This window comes from Oenanthe melanoleuca, chromosome 4 (genome assembly GCF_029582105.1).
Source record: "Oenanthe melanoleuca isolate GR-GAL-2019-014 chromosome 4, OMel1.0, whole genome shotgun sequence".
Classification (NCBI taxonomy): domain Eukaryota; kingdom Metazoa; phylum Chordata; class Aves; order Passeriformes; family Muscicapidae; genus Oenanthe; species Oenanthe melanoleuca.
In genome coordinates, this window is record NC_079337.1 from 64,136,456 (window position 1) to 64,151,121 (window position 14,666).

Here is a 14,666-nt window from a genome sequence, read left to right on the forward strand (position 1 = left end):
CTCATCCTTCAAACAGTCCGGCCAGACTTCTGAAGAGAAAAAAACAGAATACACCAGTACTGTACACAAACAATGAGTTAAATCCACTTGGTGAGGTTTTTAAGAGACTTTAGTAACCCCTGGGGCAGAGGATCGATGTGTGCGGTCCCTAAAGGTGACGAGTGCGCGGGGGGACGGAGCGGGACCGGGACTGGGCCGGTTGCGAGGACGGGGCGGGCGAGGAGCACTCTGAGACCGTGAGGGACCCGGAGCTGTGCGGGATCCCAGGGCTGTGCGGGATCCCGGAGCTGTGCGGGATCCCGGAGCTGTGCGGGATCCCAGGGCTGTGCGGGATCCTGGAGCTGTGCGGGATCCCGGAGCTGTGCGGGATCCCAGGGCTGTGCGGGATCCCGGAGCTGTGCGGGATCCCGGAGCTGTGCGGAACCCAGGGCTGTGCGGGATCCCGGAGCTGTGCGGGATCCCGGAGCTGTGCGGGATCCCGGGGCAGTGAGGCTCCCGAAGCCGTGCGGGATCCGGTCCCGGTGCAGCCGCAGTCCCCGTGGGCGGGCCCGGCGCGGCCCCGCCCGGCGCAGCGTGGCCATGGCGGCGGCGGCGGCGCGCGGGGCCCTGGCGGGTCGGTACCGGGGCGGTTTCCGTGTCGGTGTCGGGGCTGGGGGTGTCTGGCTTGGACATTTTTGCTGAGTTTCTCCCGTGTCCCCGCAGGGATCCTGCGGCGCTGGGCCCCCCGCGCCCTCCCGCTCTGCGGCCCCTCCGCCCGCTGCGTCGGGCACGGACCGGCCCCGGCCCCGGCCCCGGCCCCGGCCCCGCTCTGGACCCCGCGGCAGCTCGGCGAGAACCGGCCCCGGGCAGGGACCCCCTCGGTGCTCAGCAGGTGCGGTTCCGCGGCTTCTCCCTCCTGCCAAAAACCCTTAAAAAGCGTTTCAGATATACATGGAGGAGTTTGTATATATCTTATATATATGTACTTAATATATATTTTTATTTGTACACCTTATATGTGTTATATGTATTATTGTTTCATGTAAATATAAATAATTTGAAATATTTCTATTATATATATCATTTATGTATATAGTATATATAATAGTATATATATAATATATATTATTTCATTTATATTATTTTAAAATATATTTATACATAAATATGCTTAGGAATATATATTTTAATATACTACATATGCATTACATATTACAAAATATACTGTGACTTTATGTATCCTGTAACATATATAATTTATCATCGTATGCATTAATATTAAATTGTTATATTTAATAATACAATATGTAGTATTATATAATAGATGAAATATGTGTAGTATATATGTAGAAACTCCTCCATATATATATATATATATATTAGAGAATCATAGGTTGGAAAAGACCTCTAAGATCATCAAGTCCAACCCTTAACCCAGCCCTGCTAAGGCCAGCACTAAACCATGTCCCCAGGTGCCACATCTGCCCAGATTTTCCATCCCTTCAGGGATGGTGACTCCACCACTGCAAGCCTCCCACTTCAGTCACCATTCATGCTTGAAGCAGGAGGTAAATTAGGATATTCTTTGCAGCCGTATTTTTCTATTAGTCTTCTTGTAATCACTGCTGTTTCTCTTGCTCCTGATAAGTGTTGATGATTTCCAGAGGTCTCTTCCAACCCAAACTCTTCTGAGTCTGTGATTCATATTCTAGAAGTGATTTCTGAATCCAAATAACAGCTGAATGTTTGCTTCTGAGTGTTTGACTGCTTTTAGTAGATTAAAAAAAAAAGGTGCTCTGTGTGGAATAACTTTGAGCTGAATTTTGACAAGAGTCCAGCCCTGTTGTTGGTATTTATTCTACACCCATTAGGTGTTGTGCTGTAGTATTAGAGGAATCCTTGTTACCCTTCAAACAAGCCACAGCCCTTCTGATCTCTCTGTGTGGGATAAAGACAATGATTGCTTTTAGAAAAAGGTATTTCATTCCTGTTCTGTTTTCTTCCCTGTTTTGGGGTTGGTCTGGTTTTTTTTAGTGTCACACCTCTACTTCCAAGTTTACTCCAGCAGCCAGTGAGGACCCTCACCTACTGCAGCTTACGGAAAGGAAAGAGGAAAAGTGTGAAATCTGTGGTGAAAAGGTTCCTCCGGCTGCACAATGGCCTCTGGGTTAGGAGAAAGGTGAGATTTTTTGGATAATGAGAGCCTTTCTTTACAGTCAGGGTAAAGTATAATTGTTTTCCTTCCCTTGGAAGGCAGTGCCTGGTGTAGAAGTTAAAAAAAGCTCTGTAGAGAGACTCCAGTTTTCCTTAGTGTGAGGGATTTATCCAGGTTTGCTGAGCAGTGGGGCTGTGTTTGTGTACTTGCAGTGACCTACTAAAAGCAGGGTTTTTTGTGTGTGTGTTTTCTCTTGACAGGCTGGTTATAAGAAGAAGCTGTGGAAGAAGTCAGCTGCCAAGAGGAAGCGTTTGAGGGAGTTTGTGTTGTGCACAAGGACACAGTGTAAACTCCTGGATAAAATGACCACTTCCTTCTGGAAAAGGAGGAACTGGTACGTTGATGACCCCTACCAGAAGTACCACGACCGCACGAACCTTCGTGTGTAGCAATCTTGGCTTTGCACATCTCTAGGAAAGGGGGAGTGGTTGTGTGGCATGCTTCTTTGGAACATAAATCTGCAATGCCTGTACTTTTTTTAAATAAACATGTGCATATCATCTGAGCAGAATTATGGGAATCAATGCACAAAATAAAGGAATTCTCAAGATTATCTTTCTCTGCAGTTTGTGTTTTAGTTAGCAGCGGTCAGGCTGGTTGCCTACACGATCTGATGGCTGGTGGTTTCCTGTGATTGTCTGACATGGAGGAGTACACTAAACAGCACTAAAAGTGAATAATTCAACATATTTAATCTTATTTTTTTTAAATATGTTTAAATATGTTTAAATAACCCCAGAATCTATTTTTGTGTATTGGTGGCTCACTGAATGGAGTCTTCTGGGGAAGAGGAAAAAGGAGAGCAGGGTCCATCTCAGCACTGTTGCCTGTGACAATAACACACAGTTGCCTTATGTCCATGCTAGGAAGTGTAGGAAGAAAAAGCCCAAACCAGAGTTACATAGCTTCATGCTGGTTTTATACCTGATTTTAAAATGTATTGGCCATCAGCTTTCATTACAGGACTTACATGTGTTCTCTGTTGGTTTTTGAGTAGTAGAATCTATTCTTGGTGTCTTGCATGACATCCTCAAGCAGACAAGTCAGAGTAATTTTTTTTTTCCTTTTAGCCTAACTATACCTCACTGCACATTCCTGGTCACACAAATGGAACAAACCTAAGGGTTTATCATGGGATCTGTTTGGAGTGAGCAGATCAAGCAGACCCTGGTTTTGCTAAGAGATGGATCAGATGATTTCTCTACAAAGCTGATGCTCCAGAAAGTTTATGAAAGCAGTGCCTTAAAGCATTCCCTGGTAACCCATTTTTGAGCAGACAGTCCCTGGTTATCAGCCCCAGAGCTGCCTGTGTAGCAGAAGTGGTTTGCTGTACAAGGCTGTAGCATTGCAATGAATTCACTAGTTACTCAGAGTGTTCAGTAGCTGTATTTTGTTCTTTTTCCAGTTCATGATACAGAAAGTTTTGAAGGACATGCAGCACTTAGTGAATACATCTATATACAGTCAGCCAGAATTCAGATAAAAATAATACAGCAATCAAAGTGATTATTCTGGCCTGCCAGATACATTGAACAGACTAAAGATGTTTGGTTTTGTTTTGGTTTTTTTTAATAAAGAAAAGATTAAGACTTTATTCAAGATGTATATCAAGCAGTATAACAAAACCAGCAAAACATCAACCTTTGGAATACTGTTGTAATGGCCATTCTTGTGAGGCATCCAAGTGTACCATTGTATCACAGACCTTTTCTACCCATCACAGGAAAGAAATCACACCAAGTGCACAATTATGAGCCTTAAACAGTTTGTCTAAACGCAAATCCCAACATGTTCTCTGCTAGTTCAAATGTGCTGGATGCAAAACAGGTACCTGAAACTAACAGCAAAAGAGAGACTGTGGGTGAGGAGCACAAGGGTTCATCACAACACCAGGACTTGCCAGCAGCCAGAGGCAGCAGGTTGTTTACAGAGGAGCATTGTCTCTCTCCAAGCAGCTTTCTCCCTCCTAGCAGGAATAAACAGCCAGATTCTCTTTCCTTCTATGCTGGGTTTGCACTTCCACAAGGTTTTTAGGTTGATTCATTCCAGGGTGGCAGAGACACATGTGAAGTCTGTCTTGTTTTTGAGGGGATCCGGATTCAGCAGTTGGTGACCACAGGAGCTGCACTGATGCTGACCCTTATTGCAGGAGAGGAGGCACAGAGGGCTGAACTGAGCTGCTCTAGGCTTATTTGTTCATAACTATGTGAATTTATGGCAAATTGGGGAGGTAATTCACAGGCCTATTTACCACAGACCATCTCCAGCTGCAGTTTCCTTCCCCTCAGCCTCAATTTTATGTGCTTAAAATAATGCATGTCTCACTGGAGCCTTGAGCTGGGTAAAGGCCATTTCCTAGGGCTGGCCTGTTCTCTTCAGAGTTCCACTCTCCCAGCCCTCTCTGAGACACCAGGAGGTGCCTGCTTTCCCTACAGGACTGATGGAAGGGGCCAGCTGCCTGAAAGGCCCCAAAACTGGGCATTTTTAACTAAGCCAGATCTGCTGCTGTTTTAAACCATCAGCTGAAAGATTGCTTGATTTTAGGAGGGAAAATCTGGAAGTGCTCAGCCAGCCTGCACACTCAGAGCTGGAATGGGAAGGGAGCTGAGAACTGCTCCTTTCCAACACATCCTAGAAAGCATCCATCCATCCATCCATCCATCCATCCATCCATCATCCATCCATCCATCCATCCATCCATCCATCCATCCATCCATCCATCCCTCCCTGCCTCCTCTCCCGTGCCGGCTCCTGCACACCCTGCTTTGCCAGGAGGGGTCAGCAGCAGCGCAGGAAGGTGACTCCCCGAGCCCGGCTGCCTCCTTGGCAGAGGCTGCAGTGAAAAGCTGAACAAAAGCCTTCAGGGGTGGAGTTAATCCGGAACGAACACACGCAGCACCGAACTGACAGACTGGGGGCAGCCCCTGTAAACAACCTGTGCGAGGAGGGTGAGAATCATCTGTACAGAACACTGCAGCACAAGGAGCACAAGTGCACAAGGTCAGGCATTCACATGTCTGTCTATCTATACACAAATAATACAGCTCCGTTGATAATACATTTTTTCTTTTCCAGAGATATGAAAAGGTTTATTTTTTCTCATTTTTACAGTGAATGTTTTGAGAGATATAAGGCAACTCCCTTGTCAACATTTCACCTCAGCACTTAAGAAATGCTAAACAGTCAAGTTTACAGTAAAACAGCAGATTAGACGCACATTAAATAGTTTTAGTGATAATCAATGTTAATACAGCGTGTCTGAATTAGAACTTGTCAGATGTTATGCAGCTCTATGTTGTTGGGGTTATTTGGCATAATTGAGTGCAAACTTGTCAGCTTCTTCTTTACCTTACAGCAGCCCATTGCACAGCAGGGAAACATGGCTTGCTTGCAACAGGATTTTATTTTCTGCTAACAGTGCAGGCAGTTTACTTAGTTCTTTTTAATGTTAGCCAAAAAAATCAAATAAACTCTAAAGCTGCTTAGAAGCAAAATACATAAGCTTAGCTTCTCAAAACTTTTGCTGAGTATCTTCTGGGGTTTTTTTAAATTCACTTTCTGAAGAATTTTTCAAAATTTGCAAAATATGACTGAATCAGCACATGTAGAGGAAATAAAATTCTCATGTAATGAGGCCAAATACTGTGGCAGACACAGGAAATACCTGCTTGCTTTTTCCATTTCCTAGCCAGGTCAGATAAACATTTCTGTGTGCGCATAATTTATTTCTTTCTTCCCCACACATGTAGGAAGCTGTGGGGGTGACCTCAGGGACCCACCAGATGGGCAGCTGGGATATGGATGCACACCCAGCAGAGAAATGGTTTCAAGGCCACTTCAGAGTTATCTCCAAGCCTGGCACACTGCAGCTGCCTGTTGGCAGATGACAGCAACACCATCGAGCCCCTGTGCTGATCCATTGGTGATGGCACATCCTAAATGCTAAAAAGCTAAATGCTTTCCTAGTCTAAGTGACAGGTCCAAGAGCAAACACAAAGGGTCACGTAATTAACTTATGTGTGAATCTCACATGCTCAACACTTACAAGAGACACCAACTCGAAGCACAAATACACAAACCCTACCGTGTCTTCCTCTTCTTTTATAGTTCTCATTTATATATGGATACAAATACACCACTCCATCTGGTTCTTGTGGTTCTAACCAAACTCCATGCTACAGGAGAAACTCCAGGCTTCAAAAAGCAGCTCAGACCCTCTGCTCATGCAAGCAGCCCCTCAGCAGCAGAGCAGAGTGCTGGGACTGGCACTGTTGCAGCAGGGGAGAAAGGTGTGTTTCCCTCTGGAAATGCATCACTAAAGCCATACTAATTTCTGTTGCTGCAGCTTGCTCAAGCCTGGCTTGCTCACACTTTAAAACTTGCAGTAGAACATTGGCCACAAATGGTGGGATTTAGTTCTTCTACACATAATTTTCCACAAAATACTCTCCTGGCTCAGGCTGATCAAAATTAGGACTCCCCCTTCATTACATAATTGAAACCATTTTTTTCTCTTGCACATCACTTCCTCATCTTCTGTAAGTGGTTCTGTCTCTGTGGGTTTAGCACAATGATTTTCTCAGAACGTGTGATTTACTTGCAGAAAAATGCAGGTGCAGCTCAGCGTTCGCTAACAAATCTTGGACATTTTGTACAGTCAAAGTACTTTTGACATTTGTTACATCATTCACAGTCTTGAGGAGGAAGGGAGGAAAGAGAAATCCATGGGTTCTGCAAATCCACTTCATCCATGATAAAGCCATAATTAAATACACTGTCAACGTAGCATCATGAGTAACTGATTATTGTTGTTTCCGCTGGGCATTCACAGAGCAAGAGCTATGCAGACACAAATGAAACTGTAAATGTACACTGTGGGTGGGTGCACACTCTGCAAACCAAACCAGGACCCCTCACCTGCAGGTGCCTGCCAGACTGTCCTACCCACACCAGGGACAAAGGGCAGCAGCGAGTCACAGAAGGATGGGAGGGAGGAGGGAGAAAGGCCATGTCTACAGTGCTGCACATCAAAGCACATCCACCCACTGCTGTTTCCTATGGCATCAACGAGTAGCTCTTTAAGGCAGAAGAGAGACATTCTGTGGATCTTGGTGCTATTGGCTCATTGCACTCACATTGTTTCAGTGGCAGAGGACGAGGTACTTTTCTTCCTGAAGCGAGGTCTAAGGGTCCTAGGCGGTGCCTGCAGAAAAGAAAGGCAAAACTTCAGAGGCATAATAGAAAATATCTCTTTTTTTCCTTACAACTCACCCATCTTTTTGGGACCTCTGTGACAAGGATCCCATTCTACACATGGAGTAATGCAGAAGTTTGGCCCTGAAGATCAGTAGTGAATGAGCAGCTGAGGACTAATCTCTTTAAGAAACCTGTTGTGTACCCAGGTTACATCAACCCCTTCCCCTCTTGGTTAAAGGTGTGGCTAAAGATTGCTGATAACTCAACAGTTGAAAGAGCCAGGTCAAACTGGTGCCATTTACAGCATCTCATGGATCTAGAGATCAAACTGGGGGCAGGGAGCCAGGTCTGGTGTCTCCCAGCCCATCCTGCCCTGTCCAGCCCAGCCACAGCTCCTCTGAGGGTACAGCTCATGGCATTACAAAGCTGAAGGGGTCCCCAAGGTGAAACACCAGGCCTGTAATTCTTATGAGGTAGAACTCTTTAAATCACCCTTTTGCTTGGGAAAGAGGCAAGACAAAATCTGTTGAACTTTAAGAAACCAGCTATTGGAATTTTCTGCCTTGTAGTCTGCTGGTGCAGAGCTTTTACAAGGAGCCCTGACTGCCCAGGAGGAGGCAGACCAACTCCATGAATTAGGTTTCCTGTGGTTAACCCTGTTCTCTAGACTCAGACAGACATTAGTTAGGCTAGCAAATCAATGAAAGAAAAAGCCCTAATCTGCAGTGCCTACTTCTCTCAGAAGAGTTCTGGTGTGGCATTGTGTCTCATGAGCTGCACAACAAGAAACGGTTATCAGATGATGTAACAGAGCATGGATTCTCAGTGTGGAGCCCTCTCACTTCATCAAGTAACACTGCAAGGTGTGGTAGACTCTGCTACTTGACATAAATATCCAATATATTTTTACATAAATATCCAATAATATATCAATAAACATCCTTGTTTTATTATAAACATTTACCTATATTTACCTGTAAGGACTTGATGGCACCAAAGTGAGGACTTTGTAATTTCTGTTTTATAGGACTTTCAAACCCAAGACTGCGGGAGACTCCTGGAAACATGGCACACATGGCACTTTCCCAGAATCTGAGCATTCATATTTGCAAGATTCCTCAGTTTCATCTTCTCCAACACAAGACTGTGCCATGTTTCTGCATTCCCATGATGCAGCAAGATATAAATATTCATACAGATAAGGGACTGCTGCATGGTGAGGTTTTGTTTAGACTCCACCTAAATCTCCATTTTTTCTAACTTGACCATAAAGCAAAGTAGTTTCTCACAGAGATGGGATTAATCCAACACTTCACCCCATCTTCCAAGCCTGACATCTTACCCCAGGCATCCACAGTGAATCCCCAACAGCACAACAGACTTTGGTGAAAGCCCCCACAGGTAGGAGAACCCAGCAGGAGGGATTGCACCTGCTGACCAAACCACATCCCTCTGCTCCCTCACACTGAGCCAAGGGAAGAAGGGAACAAACTCAGCCTCCCACAGGTGGAGATCTCAGCTGCTGGCTGTGGCTCCATCCATCCTGCCCTGATCTGCAAGGACTCTTTGCCTACAGCATCTTTCATTGAGGTTTTATTTCCTCCATAACAAAACGTTGCTAAAATTTTGGCAAATCACAGAGTGAGATCTGCATTTCCTTTAGGTATTTTGTTTCCATGAAGCAACTTGAAGTTTATTTAGTGAGTTTAGACCAAAGAGAGGTTTGTTCAAGGAATGTCATAGAAGGAGGAGCCTTGACAATATGGAAGTACCTCAAGGGGTTGATCCTTCTTTTTGGGCCTTTTGTTCATGGATGCACAATCATTCTCTTCATCATCTGAGAACACTGAGCCTTTTGTTTCACAGTTTGTCTCAGGTGGCTTCTCATACCTAATGTCCACACTTATTTCACCTATTTAACACAGCCATTTTCAGCCTAAATGTGAAGACATGGGATGAGGAAATCAGTGGTGGTTTGATTCACACAAACATCACTCACTGCAAAGCCATGCATCTTCCAGGGATTAATAGACAGAAGGGTCACACGTCACACTCTAGAAATAGCAGCTGTGGCGTTAGAAATCAAAAGGCTATTGTTTATAAAGCCATTATAAAGTCTATTTTGATTATTTTACATGGAATTGAGACTAAATTCACAGCCTCTGATGTTTGGGAAACACAGCATCACTTACAGATTTGAAACCAAGAGTGGTCAAGGCAAGCACTCAGTCTGAGACCCACTGAAGTTCACAAAAAGCTTCACCAGACATTGAATGGACCCCCAGCAACTGGGTGTGTTGCTGGAAAACCAGTGCAGAGAAAAGTCTCTCTTGTCCCTCTGGAGTAAATGTGGTGGAGCATTAGCTCTGCTGATGGACCTGAAGGCAGTTTATTGCCCTATAACTACACACCACAAACACTTGGTAGTTCTTACCTTTGTAACTTATGGCATGATCTCTGTGGGACTGGTTGTGTTACACAACACAATCCACATGCTGCCTGAATACAGACAGTAAATGAGACATAAAAATGAGTATTTTTAATGACCAGTCCAAAGCAAGAGACACAGAAGAGGAAACTCAATATGACCAAGTTTTCTGCTTTTCAGTTTCTTACCAGCAGGGCTGGAGGTTTCTCTGTTTAATTGAGAAGGCTTTTTTGGTTTTGAAATATGGCAGGAGTGGAACTATTTGCTATTTAAGCATCACTAATCAGAATTACTGGGTCTATACTTTGTTGCATGAGCATACATAGAAATAACGCTCTGTGCTTCGTCTCAGCCTGACTGTAAGAGTCTGCTGGACCAAAGATGAAACCTAAAAGACTGAGACCAAAAACAGTTCTTAAACATCTAATACTTACTAATCCCTTTTGATTCTTAAAGCCCAAAAGAACTGAATTCTTCGATAGCTCTTTCAGTTGGGTAAGAGACAGAGGGGAAATTATTTGGCTACAGCAACACCACAAGTCATGAGCAGGTCACTGGGGCTCTCTCCAGTGCCAAATTAAAGTCAGCAGCTTATCACTCTCAGCCCACAGGATGCAGCTGCTGATTGAGACAGCAGCCTGTGCACACCATCCTCTGCCCATTGACCCCATGTTTCTACCCCTTTATCACCATTCACATGGGCAGGCTGGAAGCCACCACTGCAGGTTTTCAGGAAGAGCTGGAAATGGACTTTTACCCCAGCTGTGCTGAAGATGTTGAAAGGCACATTGCAGAGAGGCCCAGGATAATGCTGAAATGTTTTTCTTCTGTGTAGGACTGCAGTGTGAAAACTGCACTCTGGGGAGAATTGAATGTGCTCTAGACCACATGGCAAAACAGTACAGGAATGTTTTTGTTCACTATTTTATCCCTCCACTTGGGAAGTGATCTACTCAGGAGCAACCTAGCTTAGAATCTCTTGGATGTGGAAGCTGTTCTTTGCTGCCTGCCTAAGCCAAATCAAAATTAGTCAAGTTTAGTAGTAAAGAGTTCAAGACCTCTTTTAATAGCCTCATTGAGGTTTGCACAGTGGCCCAACAACACATTTCCAGCCATGTGCCACTGAGAGCAGACAGGGGCTTTCACCAGGGAAGAAGGGGACAGGATGGAGGGGTGTTGGAGAACCAGAGTCAGGGTGTTCAGTGACCAGAGTGAGGAGACACTGGCTGATGAGGCTGAGTGAATAGAATCATGAAAATGTACCCTGTTCCCATTCTACAACCAGCCACTCCACTGGAAAAGGAGGAACTGTCAGCTGATAATACTTCTGTGAATCCCATGGTTTTGCAGCATACATTGCTTCTTTCATTACTGTTCTCTCTATTAAATTAGATGCTGGGCTAAAAAGATACCCATGGAGCTTTGCCACCCATGTCACCTCCACAGCAGGCACAGTCTCCTGCAGGCTTTTCTGTTCTCCCCATCAGTCCAAGCAGCACATCCATGTCCTGAAGCTGCTTCCATGAAGATCAAGAGGAGAGCTCAGCCTCCAAGCTGGCACATACTGCTTTGATCCCTGCAGCTGAGAGGTCTGTAAAGTTCACTGGAAGCTGGGCTGATGCCCTCTTCTTCCCTGCTCCACATTGTTGTGAATGGGACACTGAAAACCAGCCAAATGGGAGCCAGTTTTGCTTCAGCCTCACTGAACTGGAAAAAGGAAGAAGATGGGCTATTCCAGGCTCTTCCACTACTTTTCTGGCCACTGATGAGCACAGATCTTGAATACACATGGCACTTTCCTAAAGACCTGGAAGAAGAAGGGAGGATTCCTTGCCCATCCTGCCTTCTGAAGAGCAGCTGCTATGCTGTGCTGAAATTGTTATTTTTGTGACTGTGGTGATGACATGTTAAAAATTGATTTTCTGACACCAAAAGAGTGAATAACAATGTAAGGCGGGGGTTAACCAGAAGAACAAACACACATGTGAGGAACTGGTGAGAAAGGAGATGGAGGTTTAAGCTGAAATTAAAGGGTTCTGGGACACCAAGGTTTGTTACCAGAAAAGGTAAAGATTGAGGAGCAAAACTCATTGTCAGGGCTGGGGTGTGTGTTTTGAGGACAGCACTTGGCCTTGGATGATCTCCTGTGAGTTTCTCAGAGCCATCTTTATGATCTGAGGCAGCAGGGCCTCAGTCACTATCAGATGTCCCCAAAGCAGCAGAGTCAGCAGTGGGTGCTGCTCCAGGAAAGCAGCCAACAACCCCAGGGACTGTCACAGCCAGGAGGTGGCTGTGTAAAAACATGGATTGTACACCAGACCTTTGCTCTGACTCTGTTTGGGAGACTCTCAGTCCCCATCCCAGGGCAGGCTGTGTTTTGGGTATCTTCACCTGTTACATTTATGGCTCCACATCTTCATGTGAAGGGGCTGAATTGCTGCAGAAGTGGGAAGCAGGCTGGTGTTCCAGGACTAAAGCTGCTGCTGCCTCTTGCAAACACCTTTTCAGTGCACACACCAAATTACACTCCTCTTTCCACTAAAGCAAGACAGAATCTGACTGTAAACAGTTTGAGGAAATGGACCCCTTAATTCCAGTTCCTATCATTCCATCATAATTCCTCCCAAGGGAACTGCTACAGCAAACACATTGTGTGGGAAGCCCTGAAAATGGACACATTTCAGATTAAACTAGACATTTGAATGCTCTGCAGAGTTGAGATCTGAGCTGTTAATCCACCTCAGGGAACAACCCAGCATGGATCAGGAAATGTAGGGCCAGATCATTGCAATCTTTGATCCCTGTGATACAACAAGGCTAAGAAATTTCACTTGCAAAACTCTTTCTACCGCAATATCTGAGATTCAGTGTGCTGTTTTTTTCAGCAATCACTTTAGTTCAGACTCTGGTCCATGCTGCCATGTAAATCTTTAGCAAATTCCTGTGGATTTTCATGAGTACAACAGAAGTCAGGACCTGGCCCACTCTAAGTGCAAGTGAACAAATTACTTTGACCTAGATCCTCTGAAAAATCTGGACACTTGAGTACAGGCAACTTTGATGTTGGACATGCCCTTATTTTACTTCTTTCTCCCATCACTTTAATTCCTTGGGAGCAATGGGGAAAACCACAGTCACAGACTACACAAACCAAGAGTGAGGTATTGTATTATTGTAATGGAAGGTACAGTCACTCCAAAGTTAAGCCTTTCCAGGAGATCATTCTTATAAAGAGCTTTGCACACCACTCAATAAGCACAGGAGAAGAGACATTTATTATACGATGGCCATCAGCTTCTTTCCCCTGCAACAAAGATAAATTCACCATCATTTCCAAAAGACATTGACCCAAGTCCTGTACTTCCCCAGCAGTTTTCATTGCCAAACCAAGGAGTTAGGAGCAGCCAACTACAACAGCACACACTGCGCAGGGGCCACCAAACAGAGTCAGACATCCTTTCCAAAGCTGGAGTCAAATGCAACCAAAGCAAACAAGCCTAATCACATCAACAGAGTCATCCGTTAATGAAAACACATCCCACAAAAGCGTGAGTTGTTAAGTGCTAGTCTATTCCAAACACCTCAGAGGAAAATTCATGCAATCTGTAACACTTACATCAGAGTCCCATAATATTTACATAGAGAAAAAGAAAGAATAAACTGTTAGGAGAAAACATTTGGGTGCAGAGGGGGAAGTACCACTGTTTCAGAACACAGACATATTCATCTTTGCTTTTATCATATCTGTAATTCAGCTGGAGTTTATTAAACAACAATTAATGCTTTAAGTTTCTGCTGGTAAAATGCAAATGTACTTTAAAACAACTGATTTCCCGTGAATTTTTTTTCTTCCCTGAAATAATCAAAATAAATGAAACTAATTTTAATTCTCAGAAAGAAAATCACAAATTTGTATTCAGAAATACCAGTGCAAAGTAATGCAAACGAGCCCTGTAAAAATTTGTTTCAGTATTTAGTAAAGGGAAATTTTAAGGAACAAAATGCCTAGAGCAACAGAAAATTGTTGTTTGTTCTTTAAGCTCAATATGGTTAAAAAATAATCCCCCGAATGAGAGCTGGAAGCAAACCTGGCCAAGAACCAAAATAAAACCACCTATACCATTTAATTGAATTAGTTCAGAGATGTGCAATCAGCCCACTTGACACAAAGTCAATTAGTGTTTTTAAAGCACTTTCCACTGTAATAACTCATGTGCACTTTTTAGCATACCACACAGAAGGGGTTGGATTCAGCTAACAGACCAATAAGGTGATTTGTTTAAAGCACAATTAAGTGGATGTCTCATCGAGGTCCTTGGTGAGCTGCACTGCTGGTTGTGTGTCATCTGTCACCTCGTGGAGCACAGCCCTGCAGTGCACACCAAAACCAGACCCATTCATCACTAATGTCCCTGCACATTTCTTACACTGCCTAAGGCTTCTGATCAGCATTTTAGTGTTAAATGCCCCCTCAAATACTTGCAGTCCCAACAATTCTCCTGACATACAGCTGATCCTTCAATTCATGATAGATATATTTATTCTCAACAAGAATTAAAATGGTTTCTCCGTCTCAACCATGCCCCAGGTCTTTGCAACAGCACCTAAGAGACATTGGTTGAGAAAACACCACCAAACTTAATTTTGTTACTTCTTAAATGCCAGTCCCAAGCAAGATTGTTTAATATCAAACAGCATTTAAGCATTTGCCAGGCACTGCCAAAAGACAAACAGATATCCCTGGAGATTTTCACTCTGTCCTCTCTGAAAGGGAAAAATATCTCTTACATAATTGTACCATTGCTCCTGAATGCTGCAGCCTGACTTTCCACAGAGCACAAAGGAGAT

General features: G+C 44.3%; 2 protein-coding genes across 4 annotated transcripts in view; one reads left to right on the forward strand and one right to left on the reverse strand.

Moving 5' to 3' along the window:
• Nucleotides 1-553: 553 nt before the first annotated feature.
• MRPL35 (mitochondrial ribosomal protein L35) lies at nt 554-2,747 on the forward strand. Its single transcript, XM_056489609.1, has 4 exons — nt 554-613; nt 703-871; nt 2,014-2,158; nt 2,395-2,747. Exons 1-4 carry the CDS (start codon nt 580-582, stop codon nt 2,581-2,583), a joined length of 537 nt encoding a protein of 178 aa, XP_056345584.1. The 5' UTR covers nt 554-579; the 3' UTR covers nt 2,584-2,747.
• Nucleotides 2,748-3,561: 814 nt separating this feature from the next.
• Nucleotides 3,562-14,666, reverse strand: part of REEP1 (receptor accessory protein 1) — a 64,595-nt gene continuing 53,490 nt past the window's right edge. For 2 of the 3 annotated variants that reach the window (XM_056489449.1, XM_056489450.1), the window contains 2 exons: nt 9,163-9,302; nt 3,562-7,397 (listed from right to left, as the gene is read on the reverse strand). In XM_056489449.1, coding sequence (XP_056345424.1) covers nt 7,326-7,397; nt 9,163-9,302 — 212 coding nt within the window. In that variant the 3' untranslated portion in view covers nt 3,562-7,325. Of the gene's footprint in view, nt 7,398-9,162; nt 9,303-12,955; nt 13,123-14,666 lie in introns of those variants that run through there. The other variant, XM_056489451.1, reaches the window with a different exon arrangement.

Bases quoted from the DNA above. Each gene is read 5' to 3' on its own strand.
- MRPL35 (XM_056489609.1), top strand. From the start codon at position 580: ATGGCGGCGGCGGCGGCGCGCGGGGCCCTGGCGG. The intron at 614-702 runs GTCGGTACCGGG...GTGTCCCCGCAG, and splicing joins GGCGCGCGGGGCCCTGGCGG to GGATCCTGCGGCGCTGGGCC. The intron at 2,159-2,394 runs GTGAGATTTTTT...TTCTCTTGACAG, and splicing joins GCCTCTGGGTTAGGAGAAAG to GCTGGTTATAAGAAGAAGCT.